The sequence below is a fragment of the Prinia subflava genome, chromosome 2 (assembly GCF_021018805.1).
Source record: "Prinia subflava isolate CZ2003 ecotype Zambia chromosome 2, Cam_Psub_1.2, whole genome shotgun sequence".
Lineage (NCBI taxonomy): Eukaryota > Metazoa > Chordata > Aves > Passeriformes > Cisticolidae > Prinia > Prinia subflava.
The window spans coordinates 49,985,049-50,011,717 of NC_086248.1; the positions used below are offsets into that span (position 1 = coordinate 49,985,049).

The following is a 26,669-nucleotide window of genomic DNA, read 5'->3' on the forward strand; positions in this document are numbered from 1 at the left end:
CAGAGATGGAACATAGTGCAAACTAAAATTATCTATAACACAGGTAATGGCATGATGACTTTCAAGCATTATAGTGTTATTAGGAAATAGCTTCCACCCCACACAGTAGGGACTTATTATAGAGTCACAGAATCGTTAAGGTTGGAAAAGACCTCTAAGGCCACCAAGTCCAACCCTTAACCCAGATCTGCTAAGGCCACCAATAAAATATGTCCCTAAGCATTGCAATGGCATACCTTTTAAATACCTCCAGGAAAGGGGCTTCCCTGGGCAGCCTGTTTCAATGCCTGAACAATCTTTTTGTAACTAAGTTCTTCCTAATACCCAATGTAAATCTCCACTGGTGCAACTTGAGGCCATTCCCTCTTGTCCTGTTGCTTGTTACCTGGGGAAGAGTAACCCTCTGCAGCATCCTTTCAGGCACTTGTAGAGAATGATAACATCTGTTCTGAGCCCCATCTCCCACAATGGGCGAAAATTTTGGCTTTTCACTGCCATCTAAACTTACAGTTTCTCAGCATATATGGTGCCTCACACATAAGCTATCATAAAAAAAATAGAAAGTGCAATGCTTCTCCATAATACAATGCATTCAACAACTACCTATAATTTCTGACCCCTCCTAAGAACAAACAGGAAAGCCACCTACTGAGAGAAAGGAAAAACTGTGGATGTGATCTGCTTTCCAGCCACTCCTGTATTTTTTTTTTAATTCTCTTGCTTTTTTCAGACAGGTATGTCAAACCACACACGTCTCCCAGAACCTCTGTTGATTCCTCACTTGCATTTCAAGATTCCTTAAGGAGATCAACCAGAGTCTTAATGTAAACTACAGTACAGAAGAGACAAAGTCCTTGCTCTCCCTCAAACTGTTTTGGACAGTTCAGCCTAAGGTTGAAACTTTAGGGGCTTGGAATTAGGTGATCTTTAAGGTTTCTTCCAATCCAAATCATCTTATGAAAATAATCTAGGCGGTTTGCTGCAGCTGTTTTCTAAGATATACTTCAAAGATAAGCACAATTATATGGCAAAAGTGAAAAGAAAACATCCAAACCATTATAATAATTTAAAAAATACCTCTGACAGATCACCAAGCCACAAAGTGTCTGGTAGAGTAAAACCAGGGATGAAGTTTGCTGTCAAAAATCCACTGCCCGTGTTTATAAACAGCTCTCCCTCAACACATGGAAAACAACCAAATAACCAAACATATACAAGCAAAAACCACATCAACTTCACTTGCTGTGCACAGAAAGATGAATTTGACAAGCTCCTTCCAGGCAGGCTGGTAGCAGAGGAGCAGAGCAGGCAGGGACTGAGCCTCTCCAGCAGCCTACTTGACAGGTCCTGTCAGTTTTCATTTCTGGCTTACCACCCTGCCCACGAGCAACTTTTGTAAATTCTGAAGATTCTACTTTTGGGTGAAACGCTTTTTGAAAATAAATATATTGTTCTTTAGTCTCACATTTCTTCCTCAAATCTCAATTTTTTCCACCAGGAATGTTCTCTATCCAGATCTGGGCTCAACCTCTTTTCCAAGTTTATCCTTTTCCAGCTACCAAGTCCCTTAATCTCCAATGCAAACAGCTGTGGTTATCCCTGCAGAAAGACTTTAGGAAAGCCCCAGCTACATCTATAGTTACATAAACATGGAGGTATGTGTGAACTGTACTATTCTGCAGCCTTTTTGGGGGTGCAGGTGCAAAGAATTACAGCCTGCCAGACTCTGTGTGTCAGGGCAGCAGGCGAAAGGCACTGCCAGGCTGGAGGTGCCTCTGCGAGATAACACCATGTGGGAGATGCTGCAGATAACAGAGCAGGGACAGCCCACACACAGAGGGCTCACCCTGTCCTGTGGCACCACTGACAAGACAGCAACAGGACAAAGGGCAGGCAGGTGCTAGAGATAACAGGCTGTTAGCCTTTAGCAGCACTGAGGCCAGTGAGAAGAGCAAAACCAGGCTGATTAATTGGGAAGTGATGAGGATGACAAATGGAAAGAACTTAGAAAGCAAAGAACAGGAGAAGGAAAGGCAAGGAGAGACAAATCAGGTGTTTGAGGGCACTTTATCAATGCTGTGAGGGGGAACCTGGGTGCTTTCTCTCCTGCAGGTGAGGGAACAGCAAAAGAGGACCTCTTGAGGTCTTAAAATATACTGGATGAAGCATACCTTTCCCCATGTTTATAGCTCATTAACTGAGCATTTGAGTAATACGAATGTAACTCTGTTCATGAAAGTTATGAATTCTGTTTGTGCCATTCTGAAACAATGCAAATAACTTTACTCAGAATCTTTCTTTCAGTTGTTCTTCCTGTCTTAAAATAGATTTCTCTCAGTACAAGGCAGGCAACAACCATTCCAGTTCTCAGAAGATACTCAACATAAAAAATAACTGCTAGATCAGAGTCTAAAAGGCGTATCTACTACATTTCCTACCCCTAATAAAGGCTTATGAATAGTACAAGCAAACACTTCCTATGAGTAATAGGAGTGTTCAGAGCTTGAGAGTGGGAGACTTTCAGAGCCAGATGTGATGCTTGCATGATTAATAATGCCCAGTAGAATTTTCTTCCACGAAATTACTCAACTGTTTTTTGAACTTGTTTGAATTTTTTATATTCATAACATCCTGCAGAAAGATCCCAACAGCTCTGCGACATAACATGGAAAGAACAGGTTTGCTCTGATTTTATCACCTACTGGTTTCATTTGATGTGACTTATAGTCAACAAACAAGAACACTTCTCAGAATAGATGTAAATAACACCACTAAGTAAACCATAAAAACGGATGTCTCACTCTTACCTCTTTCTCTCAATTACAGTACTTTCCTAAAAAACACAGACTCTATTTAATCTTAAAATTTTGAAACAAAGTATGCTTTTTGTTATGCATTTTGGTAAAGACTGTTGGAATGGAAAATAGACTTGACTGAAATGTGTGATAAATCTCCTTTTAATTATCTACTATTTTTGAATTATAAGAAGTTAATGTGCTTCAAATCTTAGTGCCTGCATTCTACAATGGGGAAGCAATTCTGATCTTCTCTGAAAGAGCAGATCAGAAGAATCTAATGAAGATTATTCTAATAATGAAGAATCATTAGATGCATTCATAAAAACCTTATATAAAATAGCCATGCGTTACCACAGTATTCAGTTTCCACACCATGTTCATGAGCAGCAATTTTTGACTCAAAGTGGTGAAAGAGGAATAAATAGTTTTTGGTCTGATACTATATTTTAACAAAAACGTGAAATGTTTTACTCTGACATCATAGAATTTGAGAAAGACTTTCCAGTTCTTCCAATGCTCTTCTGCTGCTGTGTTTGGGACTAACACACTAAAACTATATAGGTTTTTCATTCCAAGGTTTCCATCCTGTAATGAACACTTGAAAGAAAAATATCAGAAAAAAACCCCCCCTCCTGACACGTCTGTAATTCTGTTTTGTCTGCTCACTTTCACAAAATGCTGAATCTTATTTTCTCCACATGCAAAAGAGATGACTGACCACACACAGAAATCTCATCTGAACATTGTGGCTTGGATCTGTAATTAGCAATGTTTTTAGTTTGTTTAAGTTTGTTTAAAACCAGGATACACTGGACAGTTCTGACATAATTTGTTTAGAGTAGGACACAATGTAACCTAGTTGTTTCCTGTTAATCATAACAATTCATCATTCCCTGCCTCCAGTGATTTAGGGCTGCCAAGCACATGGAATAGCAAACCTATATGTACTGGTGTCCTGATTTTGGCTGAGATGGAGTTAATTTGCTTCTTAGTATCTCGTACAGTGCTGAGTTTTAGATTCAGTAAGAGACTAACGTTGATAACACACCAGTGTTTTTGTTGTTGCTAAGTGGTGCTTATCCAAGCCAAGGACTTTTCGAGTTTCCTAAACTCTGACAGCAGGTGCACAAGAAGCTGTGAGGGAGCATGGCCAGAACAGCTGATGGAAAGGGCAAAGCGATGTTCCATACCATGGAATACCATTCTCTGTATAAAAAACTAGAACAGTCTGTTCCTGAAGGACTGCACCCCATGGAAGGGACCCATTCTAAAGCAGTTCATGAAGAGCTGCAGCCTGTAGGAAGCACTCATGTTGGAGAAGCTTGGGAAAGACTGTCTCCTGCTGGAGGAGCCCCAAGCTGAGAAAGAATTTGAATAGTCTGCCTCTGTGGAAAAATGAGCAGCAGAGACAACTTGTGATGAACTGGCCACAGACCCCATTCACTGTCCCCTCCACCGCTGGAAGGGGAGGAGGCAGAGAAAATTAGGAGTGAAGCTAATGCCAGGAAGAAAAGAAGGGTGGAGGAAAGGTATTCTAAGATTTGGGTTTACTTTTTGTTACCCTAATCAGATTTGATCTCTGCATATTGAATCTGTTTTGCTCATGACAGTGACTGGTGAGTGATCTCTCCCTGTCCTTATGTCTACCCACACTAGAGCCCTTTCTTCTATTTTCTCTCACCTGTTCAGCTGAGGAGGGAGAGACAGAGCAGCTCTGGTGGGCATCTGACTTCCACCCAGAGTCAACCCAACACACTCATTTAAGCATATTTGCCAACTTTTAGCTGACACAGTTAACTCAGAGTTAAAAATTTACCTGCAGTTTCTAAGGAAGGCAATGAAGTGCTGATGTGAATATTGAAGTGGAAATCTTATTGTCCCATCTGTCAGTCGTAAAAACAAACAAGCCAACTCTATCAGTGCCTTACCCTGATAAACAGAAGGGACTCATTTCCTTGTATTCTACTTGTAGCCATTAATAGCCTATATTCTTTTAAGGCTGTCATTTCTTTGAGGAAAAATCAGCTTTGAGCTAGGTCCTTTTACACATACGAGTGTAGTAGCTTTGACAAGAGCTACTAGGCAGTGTGTTCATCTGCTACTGACTCTGAAATAGGTCACTAACCACTGCTCCAGCTAAATCAAAGTGGACCTCTCCACAAGTGTCACACCAGTCAGGGCCCACAGCTGGAGCACTGAAGCCTGGAGCTTTTCATGTCCCACTCAAGAGCAGTGAGATGTGGCAGGAAAGCCCTTGGGCTGTACAACACAGGAGAGAAGGCTTTGCTCTGGTGCATGGTGCTACTGGAACTGGTCTCATATCAGGACCTCTGGCCAAAGATGGAAAGCCAAAGTTGGTCCCACAACACATCACTCTAATTAAAATATGCAGCAGCTCAGACTTCCCATTCCTCTACCTGCCTTACATATGATGCCTTTGCTACTTGCTAATAATAGGTAATAACCAGATGCCAGAGCAAAAAACTATCAAGCTTAAATATTGAGCAAATATTTTACACATTTTGAGGAAGTTATAAAGTCAGCATCAAAAGTCAATAATGCCTGCTGGTGCAAATGAGTGCTGTAATCAGACTGCAGACTAAACCCAAGGCAGTGTCAAGCAGAATGTAAAATAAAGGGTCTGCAAGAGAGGCAGCACATCAAATATGTCTGTATTCGAAGTTTCCTGACAGTATTAAATAAACTCAGATTCAAAAACCACAGTCTTCCAAAACACATGCCCTGAAAAACTTGTTCAATATTTGCAGTCTGGTGCTTTTCATTGATTTAAAGAGAAATTGTTTACTGCTTTCTTTTGGAGGAACAGCAGTCTGTGCAGAGCATCATTTGCTATGTTTGAAAGTGACATATACAGCCATAAAGGAAACCCACTTTCACTGCAGTGCTCCCTCCAATTCTAAGTTTTCATTCCCAATACTAATGAAGGGACATTAGAACGCTTTAAGAAATCATTGGGCAATGCCAGTTCCATGTCATCATGTCACAGTTACCTTACAGAGTAGACAGTGGGAGAGTTCAGTATCTCACCCCAGATGGAGGGGTCTTTCAGTGATCCCACCTCTGTACACTAGCACTCTTCTTGGAAGCAAACTGCTGTCATCATTTTTTCATGGAAGGTATGCATTTTACAGATCAGAGTGGACTACAGTCTTAGCTTGGCTTTAGTCCACATTACAAAGTAAATAAAGGAATATATGTTCAACCTATGCCCAAATTTCAAGGAAAAATACAAATATTCTGTGACCTTTATCCACTTTCAGAAACATTTGCCCCCTGTGCACCAAAAGGCTTGGCACCAAGTGCACATGCCAAATAACAACAGCACACACACTGTGATTTCAGAGAGATGATTTTTCAGTGGCAGAGAGTGATCCAAAAAAGCAGTGGGGTCTTGGTGAATTTGCTTCCAGCTCTGATCTGGCAGAACCAGGGCTGGTTAGAATTTGAAGTGTACTGCTGGAGTCCAAGGGAGAATAAAAAACACATGAGTTTGTGCTGATTTGGGGAAAGTGGTTGACTGCACAGACCTTAAAAGGTCATGAAAATGCAAAAATTTTTTTTTTCCTCACAGTACATATTTTCACTGTTTTTCTATAGAAACAGAAGCTAGTGGGTTTAGAAATAGATGCTAAAAGAAATTAAATTCTGCTATAAAACTCCAAATTATTTCTAAATTTGCCTAGTAGAGATACTACTGAGGTCGCTACTAACCATCTCACAAGCGCTGGAGAGCACGATGAAACTGAGTGATGTCCCAAAGTGAGAAATTAACTGCGTGAATTAACTGTGGAAAATAATTGTTATCAAGTACCTTGTATAAAAAGCTGATTGAGAACTGCTGATAAGAATTTTCAGTAGGCTGTAAAGTAGTGAATAAAATTTGTTTTTCAGCACATTCTGACTTGCAAGCAAATACTGCTCTTGCCCAAAGAGGTCTATATTTAGTTAGTAATAGCCCTTCTGAAGACCAAAAATATTCTTTATCCCCAGCAGTCCAAAGGGCAAAAGGCAAAATATATGAATAATACAACATTTAATCAGAGTTCATACAACAGTCATCAGTCTACTTTTACATACAGCTATATACTAAGTTTCAAGAACTACCTTTCATCATCTGAGCTGTCAAACACTTCCTCCCTACTCACCAGCCAAAACAAGGGCCTTTCCCAGGCTTCGGTGTCACATACAAGCAGGAACAGCTGTGAAATACTCATGCTATAGAAAAGCATGCTACGTGAAAAATTACAATTTGAGTTTACTTCTTTGGCAATAATTCCATGTATCAGAATATGAGCTTTTTCTTCAGTCTTTCTTCATTAACAAACATACAGATTTATATATCCATATCCACACAAATCTTCCTCCACTCCAAATGCTGCTTTCTTTGGTAAAATGTGCCACATTCATTATGTTCCCAGTTACTAGTTTTCAGATGAAAGATGAGCAAGTTTCCCTTATCCCATCAGAAAAGTTTCTTTCCTCCTTATATATAATATTTTGGTGGAATTTAGTAAAGTCCAAGAAGAAGGCTGAAGTTGAAATTTGAGTGGGATTAAAGGGGTGGGGAGAAGAAAACATAACATGTAACAAATTCCCTCTTGTTTTGATTACAGCATGTACAAAGCCACCCAGGATGCTTCCTAGAAACAGCATATTTGAAACCAGATATTACAGCATAGCGGGAATATCTGAAAGAAATTATGAATCAGTTATTCTCTTCCAGATAATAGTACATTCACAGTCTGCAGAAGTTCCCCACATAACACAGGATTAAGGGCAACCAAGTCACCAAGCACAAGAGAATCATTATTGGTGATGCTGCAGTAAAATCAGCCACTAAGTTCTCAGGGAATGTTTCTCTATGTGGACATAAGGTAGGGCTGGTAAAACAGACACTTGAGTGTGTTTGGCATTGAGGCAGCTGATCACGTCTGCATTTATTTACACTGCAGTGTTCACATGAACACAGGGGACTTTTCAAGCTGGTTTTGAGACTTGTCTTTGGCATCAGCCACCGGTACTGTGCCTTCCTTAGAAAACATACACATTTTCCAAATACTTCAGGAATCTGAAGTGAGAAAAACTCCTTATGAAAAATAAAGACTAAAACTGGCATCACTATGCTCAAACAAAAGGTAAGGAAAGACTCAGCAAAATCCCCCATCAGAGAACACAGTAATGGGTAATTAGTACACTATGAAGCCACTGCAGGGGTACTCTGAAATGAACACATGTAATACCTAGCTGCACACTACTATGTGCTTAAAACAGCTCCACTGATATTTGTGTCCTCCTAGGTTCTTATGATCAAGACTACAGCTGACAAAAAAAATGTTCTTTCTGTGCCCACCAGGTAACCCGTTCATCTAAAAGTTTCTCTTCATGTGCAAGAGATCCAAATGGTGTGACTTCACTAGCTTAGACTACAGGATCAGCCTTACATAGGAAAACTGAATTTTTGATTTAAGTCACTGATCAAAAATGTAGAAGGGGACATGTGCAGCCACTAATCATGCTTTGGATTGCTGAACAACATGCAAAATAACTTACTTTCTTGAAGAAATGAAACCTCCATACTCAGATATAGTTGAAAATTTAAAGAAAAAGTTTAATGAAAGCTAAAAGAAGCTTAACTCCTTTTAAAAACCTTAAAGCCCTTTCCTCAAACTTACTCAGTTCCTACCAGAATTACTCATTATAGGTTTTAAACAGCTACCTTTTCACACTTATAGGGCCAAATAAAAACTGTGTGTGGTCACTGTTCCCATAACAGTGTGCAGGAAGGAAGGTTATATTGTCCCTGCTACGGATAGAAAGAGCTTTGCTTCTCACATCACTAAATCAGAAGAGCTATGTCAAATTGAAGGGATGCTCATGTATTTCTGTAATGCTGGAAACCAACCCTTTTAGAAGTGACTAGTGGGTGTGGACACTGAGAATGAGGCAGTGTAAAGAAAGACTTCATTTTCAAAACCAAGCTTCTGTAAAGCCAGAGCACTTTATGATGTTAAAAGTGATAGAAAAACAAATGCTGATGAGTTGGACTTTTCTGAATCACTGTGTAGTTCAACAGTACAACTCCACTGCAAAAATATTTACAGTTCCTCTGGTAAACCCCATAATAAGTCAGAAAAATAGATGGAAATTTAAATGAAAAATACATGTTTATAAGCTAGCAGTTACACCCTTAAAAAGAAATCAGAGCTGTGCTTTAAACCTACTTTAATGGCACCCCTGTAAGTCTCAATGCAAACTCCAAACCTACCAACTTTGAAATGACTCTATGCCAGCTTTCATATCTTAGGTTTCATATCTGCAATGCATAACCATCAGGTGACCGATATTTTGATCAGAGGTATGCAGAGGAAAGATGCTTCAAAACAGCACACAGACCATGTCAGTGTGCTAGTCACCTATCTAGAGCCACAAAAGTGGCAAAAGCTGCAAGTAAGAGCTCTGTTTTCCATCAGTAGCTTGTATTTCAAAAATTCTAATGGCAATTCCCTGTATTAACCAAATCTTTTTGTCCAGTAAACATTTTTTTAAATAAAAAAAAATCTGCTGAACTAACATACAGTTTCCTACTGGGCTTCCCCAAGGAAACAGAGAGGCAGCAAAATAGCCAGGAAAGGCTGCACTGGCATTTTTATCCTCCACCCCAACTCCCATGATAAAAGTTTGCTTCAAAACTGATGCATGAATGAGAAATGTCTAAACCTCAAGTCTACTCAAATGCTAGACAGCAGAGATTATGATCCTGAAAGAACTGCAGAAGGCAATATAAAACTCTGAACTTCAGGGCAATGAGCTCAGTTTCTTCAGGGACCTGATCTGCATGATCCCATGAGAGAATCCCCTGTAGGGCTAAGGTGCTCAGGAGACCTCACTGATCTACCGATCTCCAAGGTGCCACATCAGGAGAGGAGAGTGGCTGCATAAGGAGCTCAGGTGGAGCACAAGCCCTCAGGGAAGAGGGGTGAGGAGGAAAAGTGGGGAGATGTCCAACAGCAGCTCAGAAACACTGGCTGGGCACCAGGGAGGAGAAAGCAAAAACTCGTCTGGAAGCTGCCAGAGGACAGGAGGTGCCTTTACACCAATAAAAAAATGAAGGACTAAAAGAAACAGGCACTGGTAACTGAGAAAAAAAAAAAAAAACAAGCCATGAAGGAAATTCTGGGGAATTACAAGACAGCTTTATTCCAAACCTTGGGAAGAAAATGGAGCAGAACCTCCTTGACTCTATTTCCAGGAATATGAAGGACAAAAACACCTTTGCAAATGGCAAGGAAAATTTCCCAAAGGCAAAATGTGCCAAATTGACCCAGTTACTTATGATGAAGCCACTGGCTCTGTGGGTGAGGGCAGTACATCAGATACAATTTCCCTGACTTTGGCAGGCTTTTTGACACAGTCCTGCCTAAGCACTAAGCAGTCAAAAAGGAATGGACAAGACTCATGAAAACGTGGGTAGTTTGACCCTCCCAAGACAGCAGTAAACAGGTCAAAGTCGAACTAGCAGCTAGCTATGAGTGACGTGTCTCTGGGGGTCAAATGATCAAAAGAGCAAACATACACAGTCACCAACTTCACATGTAATCCAAACTCCAGCAATCAAGCACGTGGACAAGAGGGCTCCCACCCAAATGACCCCACTAGCTGACAACCAACTCTTGAAACCAAATCAAACCAAATGCAAAAATCTTATGTGTAAGTATACAATGGGAACTTACAGGCTAAAAAAACAGCTTTGGAACAGATGTCCTGGGGGTCCTGGTGAACAACTGGTTGAACACAAATAAGTAAGACATCCTTGCAATGAAAAAGGCCAACTGTATAGTGGGCTGTGTTAGCATGAGTGCATGTTAGTGATGGGAGGCAATCAACACTTTCTATGTGACGTTCCTGACGCCTCAGATGGAAGTCTTGCTCAGGTTTTCAGCTCCCCTGCAACAACTAGAGTTTTTTGTTGTTTTTTTTTTAATTATGGAGAATACAATGACCTATGAAAAGAGGTAGATACAACTGAGTATGTTTGGACTAGAAGAGAGAGGCTTCTTAGTGACTTAAGGGGTACTCATGGAGAAAAGGTAGCCAAGATCATCTCAGTGGGGCACAGTGAAAGGAGTAAAGGCAGTGTCACCAGAGAAATTTTATCTAGATATAATGATAGTTCAAAAATCCTACAGTAAGGGTCTTCAAACACTGGAATATGTTTGTCCAGAGGGTCTGCAGAATCTCCCTCTGCAGAGATCTTCTACACTTGAGTGCACAAGACTGAGCAACTCAATTTTATTTTGAAGTTAGCTCTGTTCTATGCAAGAGATCAGGCCTCCAGAGGTCCAGTGGCAAGTCTCAAATCTCTCTCCTTTTCAACAACAAAATTCTATGGTAAGCAGAAGGTTGGGAAAAAGAACAAATAGGACCACAGCGTGCATAAATGCAGACCAACTGAGTCTTTGTAATGCCTACAGATGATAAAGCTGCATATAAAAACTGTTTCCATGAAGCCTAAAAACTTTCTGAGAGAACACCTACTTTCTGCAATATTTAGATGTAAATAATAAAAAAATAACTTGAGCAAAGCTGATTATTGAAACACAAGGATTTCTTCGCTTCATCTAACACTCTGGATTTTGCTTGTAGCACATGTATAACTATATTTTCAATTTAGATGACGATTTACAAAACAAAACAAACCCTATGCTTTAAACTTTTTTCAAGGTGTTTTTTCAGACCACACAGAGCTTGTCCCCAGTAAACTGCATTCTCTGCTACAGACAACAGACCAGTTGCACAACATATTTCACTCTTATGTAAAACATATATGTGGAGAGAGATATGAATACATCTCTATCAATACATGATTTTTTTTTAAAGAAACTGCATGAAGATATATTGCTTTTTTTCAGAAATGTCGTTTCTTTGAAATGCCCTTCTTTATCTGTGACGTCACTTCAGCCCTTGACAAGATCATGCACCTTTCTATTTCAGTCAGTTCAGGCTCAGTGCCACGCTTACTCTAGAGATTTACAGAATAAGACATAAAAATATCAGGTAATTTGCAGTTTGTCTTTGGCACAGTTTTTCCCATGGTGATTCCTCAATCTCACCAGAACAAAGAAAGCAGCATGCAGTTTTGAAGTAGTATAACGTTTCCAATAAGTAACATGTATAACTGTTCTGCTTTCCAAATGGAAATTAGGTTTTCTGTTGGATGATGGGGGTGGGAGACAGAAATCCACCACTGCAAATGATTAACATCTATTTCTCTTTAAGCTTTAAAGAATTCAATATCACTACCTAGGTCCAACAGAATTTAAAGTGCAATTCTTAAAATCACAGATGGGTGGAGAACTACAACCACAGTAGCAAGCAACAGATTTCCCCACAGACAGCAGTATGGGCGAAGCTTTATCAGCAGTACCACCACTCTCTGCACCAACAGATGTCAGTGCTCAAAGGCAGAGAGAAAAGTGACAGCGGAGCTAAAGACTGGGTCTGCATCTGCACGTGTCTATCACTGAATAGTAAAATTTCTATCTCCTTAAGCACTGCACTTTGAAAGCAAAATGGCTTTTTTTAGCTTGATATTCTTTTGATATTCTAGCTACTTCCTATTTCCTTGGAAGAAAGCAGTCCCTGAACAAAAGAAATTTCAAAAGGCAGAGATTTATATTAAGCAGAGAACTAAGTGAAATAAAACTATGCAGATACTTTTAAAAAAAGTAGTCTCACAGTGGTCTGAACACTAATTAAAGAAGCAAGACACTGATTGAATGTAATTTTATTGCAACGTTTTAAAAGCAGATACTGACTTTTAGTAAATAATTGAAAAAGAAGGTTTATGTTGCTAAGCAATATGATCGCCCCTACACAAGTGAGATGATGTAAAATTCTGGGAAGAAAGTATCAGATATTCTTTCTTTCTACTTTATTCATATGAAAAATCCATAGTACTGTCTCCACCCTACATGCCAGTATTATATACCTTCACATGAGAAGTGCAAAGCTGCATACTTTTCCATTAAAACTGCAACTTCTGTTTCTACCCAGTATCAGAGAAAGAAGCTGATTCTTCTAGAAGTATTTTTGAGATGCACACAGTCTCATAACAGCCAGATGTTGAACAGTCAGCAGCTCATTCATTGCACAGAATAATTTCTGTCCTTTCCACATATTGCCCACTATCTCTTCTGATTTTCACCTATTTTCTTACCTGATTAGAGATTTGCCCTTAAAAGGAAGGATCCAAGTTTCATGCAAGTCAGAGTTCACTCACTGTATTCCTAAAACAAGTTTGAAACCAAGGTACAAACAGGTTCTAAGAAGGAGTAGGAAGACAAATGAAAATAGATTTTACACTTATAGTTACCCTTGCCTAAGTGACTGCATATCTCAGTGTTCCCACAAGGACTGTGAATGTTCAACTTTAACAGTTATAAGAATGTAACAGCAGGTTATGTGCTCATCCAATCTGTTTGAAAAGCTTTTAAAATCAGAGGCATCAAAATGAGCAATACCTGTACCTTCACGAACACCCGCTATAAAATCCAACCAGCTTACTGTGGAGAGCTATAACAAGTTGTCATATTGTTTAGTGCAAGCCTTTCTTGGTTACAACAGAGTTCAAACTGAAGATTTCAAGATGCAAGAAAGGCAAACTAGGAGTTTTACTACCCTACATGCCTTCCTTCATAACAGCACCGGAGAACAGCACTCAAGTGTTGCTTCAAAAGCTTACAAAGCTAGTGACCTAAACACAGAACCAGGGAGTCTCAGGTTTAACCTCCCCCCTGCAATAGAACAATGCATTTGGCAGCAGTTTAGCGGTAAAGCAAAGCTGCTCATGTGTAATCATGAATCACACTCCAAAACTCAGATTTAAAGTGACCCTAATGAAGCGACATGCCCATGCTGGAGCCCTGCAGCACAGGTGGGAGCAAAGACAGCCTTCACCCAGCACAGAGCGACAGCCCCTGCTTTAGTGGGGACCAGCCAAACAGGAACCAGGGATCCCAGTCGTGCTCTGAAATACTGTGCAACCCTGTGCAGGTCAATGCACTGCTCCCAGCCCCACAAAGCCCAACTGCTCCCCCTCAACAGCAAAGCCTTCAGGACTCTGCAGGCAGGGCTGCCAAGCACTGCGATATGAGTGCGGCTCAACCACGAGGCTGTGAAAGGTTTCATTTAATCTGGTTCGGGAAGCATGCGCTTCATTACTCACCAATTATGTTTTCATAACAGACTTGCAGACACCATTAAAAAGAGTCATGGAAAACAGAAGAACAGAAGATGCCTCTCAGAAGTGTGCACACACTTTGTATCACATGCTTTAAAAAGCCCAAACAACTCAGTGAAAAAAAAAAGACACAACGAAAAACAAACATCTGAAAATTGTTGTGTATAAAGAAGATTTTCACACAAAGGGAACCAGTATATTGAGCATCTGGTACATTGCCCATTTAGCTTAATTTATAGTCCCTCATGCCCTCCAATTATTTTCCTCACTTGTAAACTGACAGTTCTATAAATAACTTAGAAAGAGACCACAAAATCCTTCAAAACTGAATGTCTAAAACATGCTTTACATACAAACACATCTGAACACTTGAGTTTGTTACCAAAAAGACACACAACAGAGTGTCTCATCATCTCTGTACCACCTCAGGTATCAATTTACTGCCAGAGTAAGTGCTGCACTGTTAAGACAGAGTGAACACCGAATCAAAGCCACTTTCCTGAAGTATTACTCTTACTGTGCCAAATGAGTTAGGAAGACAAATTTGTTATTTGTAAATAAAGGAAATACTTATCAAGATATTATCTTCAAGATGAAAACCACAGAAATTTCCTCTTATGCTGGCTCTCCAAGCTAGAAAAAAAACACCCTAACCTAACCAAAGGGGAAGTTAAAACACTCAGCAATCCTCAGAGGAGTATGTTTCAGACAACTTGAAGAAAAGGTCTGTCCATCTAACACTCACCCAGGCCCTTCTGCAAGGACATTAATTATTTTCCACAAGAAGAGCTGTCTTCTGTCTCTCCATGACTGCCTTTTCATAAATCCTTTGCTTTCATTAACATTCAAAGAATGTATCAAAGCCTGGCTGTCTACCACTTTTACTTGCTCTCTGAATGAGATAAGACATTTTTTGGTCTTAACAGTAGATTTTAATAAACAGGTGGAATTTTTTCTCCTTCAGTTTGTCTGCAGCACAGAACTACAGCCTTAAGCAACTGTACTCACTAACATTATGATTTACTCTATTTCTTTATATTAATTGGCTGCCACAGGCTGCTATACTACCATTAAATACAAAATGAGAATAGAACTTTTGCCAAAGAACAGAAGATATTCCATTTTAAGCTTTACCTCACATCTTTACATCACCTTATTCAGCTCTCATGAAGAGTCCTGTGTGTCTGGAATTTACATTTTGCATTTACAGAAAGAAAAAGAATTAATCATATGCCTTTTTTTTTTTTTTTTTTTTTTTTTGTTTTTTGTTTTTTGTTTTTTGTTTTGTTTTGTTTTGTTTTGTTTTTTGGGGTTTTTTTGTGAAAGCCAGATGTTTTCCACCGAACATTTAAAGCCTTTTTCATTTTCCCCACAATTCTGAGGATCTGGTCATAAAGGACATTTAGTTAGTTTTGATAAATTTGCCTGTTGAGAATATAGACCAAGTCTGAAGATAGGAAAATTAAACATTCTTCTTAGCACATAGAAAACAGGTGTAAACATAAAAACATGAACTAGCAATTGGGAACACACCTTATTCCAATCAGATATGCACACAGTCACACAGCGAAACATCCCTCCAAACTCATGATCAAAGTTCAAATCCAAGATCATTTGACTGAAGGGAGGCCATGAGGTTCTCATAAAAAAACCAAACCAAAACAAAAGCTCCAAACAAAGCAGCATCCAGAACAACTCACCTGAAACAAAGTCCTTCCCTAAAAAGGCCCTAGGGCATCTTACCAGAAAGAACATTAATTTGACAAATATACACCCTATTTCATATTTTGGGGGCATAAAGATACCTCACACCATTCTCCTCCATTTTCCTCTCCTTTCAAATGCATGGCTTAGTGGGGGTCCACTGCATCCACTGTGCTCAGACCTCCACTAAATCATTTCAGCTTCCTACCCTGCCAGGCTACAAACCCAGCAAAAGCAGGGGTAGCTTCATGTCTGATTGGCAAGTTGAGCTGGCTCTCCGTAGGTTCTCCCAAGTGCCAGATACAAGATGATGCTTAATAAAGTCACTGAATCATACTCAGTAACACAGCTGAAGCTTCTCTGCATCACAAAGTGCCATTAACCCTAAGCAAGCACTTCAACTTATTGTTTTGTGACATTTTGGATCTCATAAGGCAACCCTGGCCAACTCCAGCTTACCATCATCATGTGATTCCCATCTTTAGGCACTTTGTTCACCTCCTCAGTGACTTGTATAAAACCATTTAAAAAACAAAAGAATCACAATAAACAGTATTTGTCAGGAAGGAAAGCACTATCAAACACTCAAAAGGAAATAACAAAAGTACAAAGATTACAAGTAAATAAAGCTTTGGGTGAGAAAAAACCAAGATTAATTTTAAACTTCAACAAACTTAATGAAAACCATAACATGTCAGCATTAAGGTCACAAGACACTTCAGGAAAACTTTCGAAATGCATTGATTGCATCATCAGCATGCTGGCAGGAATCACCACACTGCTTACTCATTACATGTCAACTCCTTTCCTTTCACTGAATCATGTTCTTAAAGAAATGCACCATCGGGGAATGTAGCTTTTTCTGTTTGAAACCCAAACCACTCAACACTTAAACGGCTCCATTTTAACTCTTCCCTCTCTTATGAAGGTCCTCACAACCTCCCTCCCAGTAAAAGCATGCTGAATTTTGGTCTACAGCAGCTGGGTCTTCAGTAATTCCTGCTTCTGTATTTCCTTTTCTGTTATGAGAAGAGGGGTTGGGAGGTAAACCTCCTGAAGGGAAATGCTTTGTTCTGCTAAAAAAAGTTATTACGGTAGATAGAACCTTTGCTCTGCAAAAGTCTCATTGCAGAGATTTGGTTTTAATGAAGAACTTCGGCAAGAAGATCAGATGCCAGCTGCTAAGATACGGCTGCTCAAAGGGATTTCACACCTTTCATACACCTGTTCCCTCACCACAGCCAAAACTAGCACCAAGTCAACCCTTTCATTAACACCTTTGACTCACCAATCTGCCAGAGAGTTTAGCAGAAATCCATCCCATTTTTTTTTTCTCTGACAGTTTCCAGCTGACTTAGTGAGCTGAAGCACCTCATGGAGGGATGCAATGGAAGTCACAGAAAGTAGATGGTGGGAGAAGACAGTCAAAAGTGGTATGAAGAGACTCCTCCTCCAACAGCAAGAAGTATTAGTGACCTCACCTTGTCATGTAAACATCCTCATAAGGAAATAAAACTCCATCCAGCCTGGCACTGAACCTTCCTGAGCAGCAGCACCAGGATACCAGGCAGTAGGAAAGCAACTGGTGGAAGAAAGCAGAAGACACAAGGGGCCAACTGCCTTTACACAGCAGTGAGTGGCCATCCATAATTTTGCCATCGCTCCTTGTTAATGAAGAGATCTGATTATGTCCAAGTATTTCATGTCAAGCACATATTAGATCTCTGATGAGTGCTTTATTTCCATGCTCAGAGCTTTCTTTCCTCAGGATATTGCTGAATATCTCTGTAACATTACTGAGACTTCCACCTAAACTGCATAAAAGCTGCCATAGATAATGAAAACTGAGGACGTAGGAAGCTTGAGAATTCACACTGCCAATGCCACCTCAATTCAGTTCTTTACAGAAAGATGGGTAGGGAAGCTGCAGAGTCTGTTTGACTTGCAATCACTGCCCTGTTGAGCTCAAAACACTGGTGCTCAAATTCCTCTCTGCGGGACTTGTACTACATGACTGCAACAGCCGAGAGCTGTGCAAGTATTTGGAGCACTGCATGACCATGCTCTTCAGACATTGATTCCAGTTTACCAGGGAGGCTTTTATCCTGAAAACATGTCCAAACAGCACTGATCAATAATGTGAACAGTTTCCAAGCTAGTTACCTTGTACAAGAACAGCGCAGCTGCATTAGTATGGTGCTACACCAACACCAAGAGCTTGCTGTTCAGCAGGATTAATTAGTTCGGGCAGAGCATCACACTAATGTGATTATATAGCTTCTAGTACCTGAGCTAGCTCATTCATCGTTTCTATTCCTTTGCTCTGAAATAAAAAGAGCTTAGGTTTTGCTGTTTTCTTAACACCTAAATAATTACAGCACTGTTTTTTCTTGGAAGAGAGAGGAATGAGACTTGGAGAAGACTCAAAATCAGATTTTCTTAATTAAAAGAATGTATCTCCTGCCTTCACAGCCTCTCCACTACTATCATCCTCTTCTAATCACTTCTTTTGCACCAACTACCTATGCACCTGCAAGTCTTCCCTTGTCATCAGGAATACCGATGTGCAGCCATAACCAACAGTGACAAGAGCAGAGACCAGAAGACATTGCATTTGAGTGGAATGGAATCGTCACTGCCTTCCAGGTAGGGAACAGATACCACAGGAGGTACTTGCTCAGAGGGGCCATCTCTCAGAAGAGTGAGGGGCAGAGCAAGAATACAAACCACAGCCTCCTCATTCACAGTCTGGGGCTCCTGTCAGGACATGGAAACTGAGACCAGTGTGAAGCATGCCAGGGACTCAGATCATGCCCCGACTCATGGAGCACTGGAAGAACTGACTGAAGAATGTAAGTTCTGGCAAATGCAAGTGTGCTGGTATGCTCAAAGTGTGCCTCTTTGTTCGAGCCTCCCTGAGGCATCCTGCATGAGGACAAGGCTCAGGGCAGGCAACATTAGGCCATCCAATATAAAAACCAGCAGCCACAAGCAACTGAACAGGAAGTACAGGGGGAAGCCCCACTGCTGGCTGTACTGCTCTTTCTTCTGTGTTTGCCTGTAACACATCAACAGAGGAGAAACAGAGGACTGTCACAGCACCCATTAGTGTCTCTGGCCCACGTCCCTTCCCTGCACAGACACACCTGCACACAGCCAGGCCCCAGAGGTGTGACACAATGAGGCACTTCCCACACACAGACCTGGAGAGCAACCAGATTGTTCCGACAGAGCGAAAAGCAGTGATAGCAGCAGGATCTCTATTTCTTCATGTTTCCACAAGTATTTTACTTGCTCAATAAGCATCTAGTATTTCTTTTTCTTTTTGATAATATTATGTTGGTTGAAATACTAAGAGAGGTTCAAGAAACTTTATATTTCCCTCTTGATTTATGTTTCACCCTGTTTTGTTTTTTTTTTTCTAATATAAAACAGCAAGTTGGAGAAAAAGTAGTTAAAATTTCTAGAACAAAATTTGGCTAAGAAATGCTGCAAAGTCATAGCATTTCATTGCTTTGTGATTGCAAATGATATTGTACTGGCTGGACTTCTAAACACTCATGTCAACTTAGGATTTAAAACAGTAAACAGACAAAACACCTCTAAGGTATCTCCTCTCTCAGCTTTATGTCAGCACATTGACGGGACAGAGCCCTTCCAGAACAGAAAGACAGGAAAGAACAACCTTATTTGTTGGCATTCTTTTCCTTTAAAGTATCTTGCTTCCTTCTGTAAAAAATATCCACAAGAGCAGTTCCAAATTTTGAGGTCTAGATATATGACATAAATCATTCAATGCAGACGCGAATTCCAGGTTCAAAAGAGTATGAAAGGAGAAAGACTCTCTATGTTTGTGTCTCCAGCATGCAACCACTGGGCACAAAAAGAACTTTAAGGGATAATTCTGGTTTCTGTGCATTTACAGTAGAGTACAAAAGCTCATACTTTTAAAAGATACTATTTTAAAAAAACTATTTAAAGTTTTAAAACTAAGTTGAAAAGACTGAAGATTACAAACCATCTTGACACTAAGGTAACAATATTAAAAAAGGGGGACTAAACCTTGCAAAAAGACAAACAACAGCAACAAAAAAGGCCAACACTTAAAACAATGTCAAGCAAGTTAGCACGGAATAGAAACACTGTTTTACTGTCAATGGAAAAAATGTATTCTTTGAAAAAGACAAAAATCAAACCAAGCAAAGTACTACAAAAATGCTAAAGCAAGTAAGGAACCAAGATGTTAAGGTCACATAGTTATTTAGGAGGAAAAGAAACTCCCAGAAACAACACTTAGTATTGAGGACTTAAACTGAGGCGTGAAGGAAAACAAAGATCTGGAAACTAAGTGCAATCTCTGTGTCATCTCCTTAAACAGCCAAAACTCTGATCTGGGGGGGTGCTACTGTGAAACTGATGCTCTGTGTGGAAATGGAGGAGAAACAGGATGGAAAGGGAGGAGGAAACTGAAGAGATATTGGCCATATGTTCTTATATACACATACACATGCATATCCACATGTAATAATAGGATAGCTTTTATCTGATAATCAGACTAGCTGGCACACAGTGGAACCAGCAGTATATTTAAGTGTTGTCTTCCTCCTTCTGTTTATTTACTTGTTGCAGTCTTCTGTACCACAGAATCATGAACATCAGGTCTGAAGCCTCATTACTTCTAAATACTTCTACATGGCAATTTCACATAACTTGAAAAAGAGTTTGCTGGTGTTTCCAACTTTCCATATGCCTCAGGGAGGCTTCATGACTAAACCAGAAGACAACACAGTCTCTGCATGCTTAAAGATGTGGCCTGTACTGGGTATTCTTAAGAGTTTCTCCTTTCAAAAAGTACATACTGCTTATGACTTATAACTATGCTACACAATTTGCTGAAATAGTTAGTGACACAAGGACTCTAGAGTACAGAACACAACTTGATATTTGTGAGAGCTTATTATCTGATGCTCTGTGTGTATCACAGCTCACTTTTCAGAGCACTCTGTACAAACATACAATAAAAATAAATAATTTCAAATAAGGCTAACCAGGTTTCACAAATACTGAAATACTCCGTAGTAAGTCTCATGCCTATCTCATTTCCATCACCACAGAACATGAAATATATACTACTAATTAATTCATAAACCCTAATCTCTGCAGGCAGCTGAAATTGTCAGTTCGATAAATAAACCAACCAGCACTGATGGGAAGTTGAACTGTATTATCAAGGAAATTCTTCTTCTACCAGAGGACCCTGTAAAGCTTTGCTCACGACAGTAGTACCTAGACACAGTTTAAAGAATTTCTGTAAGGAAGGATTTAGACCGGTACCTGAACCAACAGAGCAGCAGGACCAAAAAAGGCGGTTGAAGGAATTTGTCAAAGCACACACAGCTCAGGCGCTTTAGCACTGTAACCTAAAATGACTGTATTTCGCCAAACGCCCTCAACTCTTTAGACAGCCGGTATCGCGGAACAGCGAACTGCACGAACCCGAGACACACCGCGACACCTCCGGAGCGCTGCGTGGCACCTGCACCCCGCACTCGCCCTGCGCCGGACAGCCCCGGGCAGTTCCTCTGCCAAGAGTGCGGCACGGGCAGGGCGCCGTGCGCCGCCGGCTCCCGCGCCCCGCGGAGGCATCCCGCACTCCCGGCCGAGCCGGGACGTCCCACGGGGAGCGCGGGTGGACCCGCGCCGCTCTCTCTCCCCGGCGTCGCTGTCCCGAGCCCTCGGCGCCCCGCGAAGCGCCTGCCAGCCCTCGCCGGGCTTTGCTCTCTCCCTGGGTTTCAGTGCAACAGCTGGGGGGACCCGGCAACGTCGGGTGGGAGGGAGGCGCTGCCGGCACGGAGCCGGCAGCGGGGGGCCGCGAGCGGGAACGCACCGCGGGCTGTAGGGATGCAACTGCGGGCGACGCCGCCGACCTGCGCTGCGGCTACCGAGGGACAGCCGGCCAGCAAGAGCCCTTTCCCGCAGGGAGGAGGCGGCAGCAGGGGTCAGAGGTCCCCCTACCCGCCGCCAGACCCGGCAGCGACCTGTTGCCCCGCGTGGGAGCGTCGAGGCGCATCCCCCGAAGCGGGACCGGCAGCCGCCGCCACCCACCTCTTTGATTTTCTCCCTCCTCTGCCGGACATCAGGGTCGGCGGGCTCCTGCCCCACGGCACCGACGGGTTGGCGGAAGAGGCGCTGGGGCAGCCCGGGGGCACCCGCCTCCTTCCTGCCGCGGGCGTCTTGCAGAAGTTTCTCCTTGTCCTGGCGGATGTCTCTGCGGATCTCCTCGGGCAGCTTCTGCAGCGTCTCCTTGGCCTCCCGCAGAGCCCGCTCGTGGTCCGCGCGGATCCGCTCCAGGCTGCCCGCCCCGCCCGCGGCCGCCGCCGCCGCCGCCGGGCCGCCTCCGGGCTGCGGAGGGGCGCGGGGCTGCCCGCCGGGCGGCGGCGGTGGCGGCTGCAGGGCGGCCGAGTGGAAGAAGACGCCGCTGAGAAGCTTGGAGGAGTCGGGCAGGAAAAAGATGGCCCCGAAGCAGAGGGTGATGAAGGCGCTGAACACCAGCAGCAGCACGAACTTCTCCGTCAGCCGGAACGCGCCGGGGCCCGCCGCTTTCCTGCCCCCGCCGCCCGCGCCGCTGCCCGCGGGGCCGCCCAGCGTCCCCGGCCCCGCCGCGCTACCGAAGAGCGGCAGCAAGCTGGCGGCGGGCATGACCCCCGCGCCGCCTCAGCGCCGCGCTGCGCGCCCCGCCGCCGCCGCGCAGGGACCGCACCGCACCGGACGGCTCGGCTCCGCCGCCCCCTCCCGCCTCGGCTGTACAAAGTTTCCCCGGGTGGACGCGACAACTTTTCCCTTCCCCGCGGCCGCGCTCCCTGTGCTCCCCCGCCGGCAGCGCTCGGCAGCGTCTGCGGGGCGGGCGCTGTCAGCTCCAGCCCATGCTGCCGCCGGGCCGCCGCCGCCGCGGGTGCCGCTCCCCGCTCCGCCCGCGCGGAACTGCCGGGCAGCCGGGGGCGGAGCGGGGCGGGGCCGCCGCCGGCCCAATGGCGGGGGGGGCGGGGCGCGGGCGCCGCCGGACCGCGGGTCCCGGGGCTCGGCAGCGGGATGCGCTTCCCCGGCCGCTGCGGGAGTCCTGCGGCCGGAGGGGCGCGGCGGCGGCGGGGCCCGCCCGCTTCGGCCCCGTGGCCGGCGGCGGCCGGGGCGGGCGCGCGGCACCGGCACATGCCGGCGGCGCGCCCTCGCGGACCCACGTGCGCGCCGGTGCGCGCACACACGCGCGCTCGTACCCCGCGCGGGCGCGCGGCGGGGACCTGCGCGCTCACCGGCACGCGTGCACAGGCGGGCACGCGCTCCCCGGGGCGCGCGCTGGGCCGGGGGCGGTGCGAGGGGAGCGGGGGCGCGGCGGGGCCGGGAACAGCTCCGGACCCACCGGTCAGGACGAGCCCTAATCTGTTCTTTGTAAGAAAAGCAGGGCTTAATTTTATTTATTTAAGTATTTATATTTTTCTGTAGGCAGAAGACGCACCTTTTCCAAGGAAGTAGGGGATATATATCTGTGGTAATGTGAAAATCCGACTTTTCATCCACGCAAGTACAAATGGAAAGACCATCGTGTGCTGGCACAAGGAAATACCGTGTTTGATAGTGGATCAAATTGCTGCATCAAGCTCCCTAAGCATTCAGCGAGAGGGAAAGTTTCCAAAAAAAATAAGATACGGATTTATTATTTTTGCCCGTGTTACAGAGCAATGCAATAAACAGCAGGCATGTGAGAAGAATAAAATGTTGTCACTTTAACACGAAAGGGGAACCCAGCCAACACCTAGGGGTTTATCTCCAACTTTTTTGGAACATACTCAGAGTCTGCTTAGAGTTTCACAGCAGTTCAGCACTGTAATCTTAAACATTTCCCCCAAAATATTAACCACCCAGTCAGAAACAAAACGGTGAGATATGTTGTTCCCAGAAGTTGGGATGCTGAGGTTGGCTTGTTTACCTATTTGTGTGGCTTTATTTTGCAAGGGAAAAAAAAAACCAAAAAAAACGACGGTAGAGGGAAGTCTGTGCTTTAAGCAAGGGCAGGGAGAAGGCATTGTGTAAGCCTTAAAGACATGATTTTGAAAATTGGCTTGGCATGGATCTAATTCTGCTCCCAGTGGAATTAAGGGGAGTTTTACCATTGACTTAATAGGAATAAAGCAAGGCTGCTGCCCAGTGCTTTTCCAAATCCCTTTCTTTAGAAGTTAGAATATGTAACAGATTAATTAAAAACAGGTTCAGAGAAGACAGTTATATAGAAATGTTGGAGTGAGTCCTGCAAAACTCCCCTAAGTATATAAGCAAATGCTTCTGTAAAATTTCAGGATTACACATTAAACTGAAGGATCAGGGTCCCAACTTCATATTCAGTGAGATCAGTAATTTAATTTAGTTTTTATTCTGGTTTTCTTTTAAATCCTATTTTTTTCCTGAGTTGCATTTTCCCACATTCAGATGTGAAACTATTTCTCAAACTAAACAATAAGTGCTCTGACTTTGACACACGTTTCCCAGAAATGTTTAACGTAGCCTAATAGCTGTGCCAAGACAAAATTGTTTAGGGTTGAAGAAATCAGACTGCTCGGAAAAGGAGATAAGAATCCATGGTGATTTTTTTTTAAGCAACATTTAAGGTAGCAAATAAGCTGTTGAAAGATGGTTGACTAATGAAAAAGCTTCCTAAGTGGTGAAGGTGGTGAAATACCACACTCAGCTTCAGCAAGCATATTCTGCTTCAATCACTGTGTATGTGGGCGTGCAATATTTTTCACAGATTGCCCTCAAAACTCATCACTACTTATATGATAATATTTGGAGGCAGAAGTTATTGCTGGAAGAAATGCCTTCCTTCAATCTTCTCAAGTCATTCCTTAGGTTGCCATATTTCTATAGCACTTCATGAGTGGATGCAAGAGTAGAAAGCACCATCACATGGGGTTCTGCTCCTATGTCTCCTAAAATGAGGCTCTTGGAACTCATCAGCCTTTTGCCTTCTTTTGGTGTTCATCCTAAATGCAAGGGGCCACGTGTGGTTTCATACCAGGGGTTTCACTGCCACACTCATCACTGTCTTTGGGACATCCTGAGCATGAGGGAAGCAACAACAAGGATTTTCCATGCAAAGGTGGAAATTGTTACATTCTCAAGCCTTTGCAATGAGATGTTCATTCCTCGTTCTCTGAGGAGGACACAAAATTTTGTGTGTAGAGTGCTCCTGTTGTTAGCACTTCATGTTACAGTTACCGGTAGGGTCATGTGGGAACTATTCAGTGGGGCTATTGAAGCATGTAAAGTTACTGGCATACAGAGCTCTTCACTACATGAAGGCAATGGAGGCTGAAAGACAAAAATACTGCTTCAACACAACAGTGATATACAAGTTCCTTGGGCTTTATATCACTAGTTTACTTCAGCCACAAGGTATTCCAAGGACCACAAAAATATAAGGAGTAGCTCAGAGTAAAATACCTTTGATTCCAAGTAGTAAAATGAAGGGCTGTACAATGCTCATTTTCAACTGGCTGTGTCCAACAGGCAGTTCAGCTATAAAGTTAAATCATGTTCTGAGGCACTTAATGTCAAAAATTCCAAATAAAATATGAACAAGAGGAGGTTGGTGTTTGCAATAATCCAGAGACAGCAGTGGAAAGCCCACCTGCCTGCACCAGGCCTTGCACTTATAGAGCCTCTTTGAATACAACTCTGTCACCATATCCACCCAGTGGGTATTGAACTGCTTGCTACTTTGGGTTGGGTTTTTTTGCTAACTGAGCTGCATGACTTCGTGGATGACATCAGCTAAAATGGGAAAAAAACAAGTCCCTGGGCAGTGTTTTGCTATGCTGGGTAAGGCTGGGCCCTACCCAGTTTGATTATACCAACAAAACACTGGACTGCATCCCTCCCATGGAAAGAAACACTGCTCCTGTGGATTCCGCTGCAGAATCAGGAACAATTTTCCAGCAATCATGCACAGGTCAAGCATTTATAGAAAGGTAGAACTGATACATGACGGGTGGTTAGAGGGGGATTTGCATAATAAGGAACAAGACTCTTTTCTGTAATAAACGTTCTGAATGGGGAAATTTGTTACATATTGACTGAAAGGCCTGGAAAAAAATACTCTTATTATAGTCCTTTTTTTTTTTATTATTTTTTTTTCTTCTTTTTTTTTTCTTTTTTAATCAACTTTTGCCTAATTTGTCACAGTTCCAGCCTTTGATCTTGTCTAATGATAAGGAATTAACCTGCTTGGTCTGAAAGATACATGCAACAGATAAGAGAATTGGGTTGTCCCAGTTTAAGGCCCATTCAGCTGAGGCAGAGATACTGACTGATACATCCTTTTGGGTAGTGAGTTTGTAACAGTGCCGCTCCCTTGCAAGGGGTTCCCAGTGTTACAAAAAGACTTGACAGCTTCCTTTTGAAATCCAATACTTTTACACAGCTTTCAGAGATACTTTTAATATGTTTGCCTTTGGGAATGTGACTCATAAACCAAATTTAGACATCCAGCTCTTCAAAGATTAAGTAACGTGGCACAGACTTAAGGTTCTCAGGGCACACAAACTGGATTCATAACACCCAGTGTGCTGTTTGGAAGGAGACTTCGACCATTTGAGGACCAGATGTTTATTAAATGCTCTCTAGCTCTCTGATAGTGGCAAGTGGCTGCTGTTCTGAATTCAGTCTGTGAGGAAAGTGTGATTCACAGCCACAAAAACTTTGTTCAGTCTTCAGTCTTTTGAGAATACAAGACTGCCTGATGCTTTTCTTTAAGAGCTCAGAAGAGAGAAGTGTTGGTCACTTATGTAGGAGTCCTGTGGTTAGAGCACTTGCTCAGGAGTTGGAGATCTGTGTTTGACATGGGGGTTTGACATGTG

General features: G+C 42.8%; 1 protein-coding gene across 1 annotated transcript in view; it reads right to left on the reverse strand.

The window, feature by feature from the left end:
* Window positions 1–22,610, reverse strand: part of MAN1A1 (mannosidase alpha class 1A member 1) — a 141,424-nt gene extending 118,814 nt beyond the window's left edge. The window contains exon 1 of the mRNA XM_063389891.1: window positions 21,868–22,610. Within this exon, the coding sequence (XP_063245961.1) occupies window positions 21,868–22,461 (594 nt within the window). The 5' untranslated portion in view covers window positions 22,462–22,610. The remainder of the gene's footprint in view (window positions 1–21,867) is intronic.
* Between the last annotated feature and the right edge of the window lie 4,059 nt (window positions 22,611–26,669).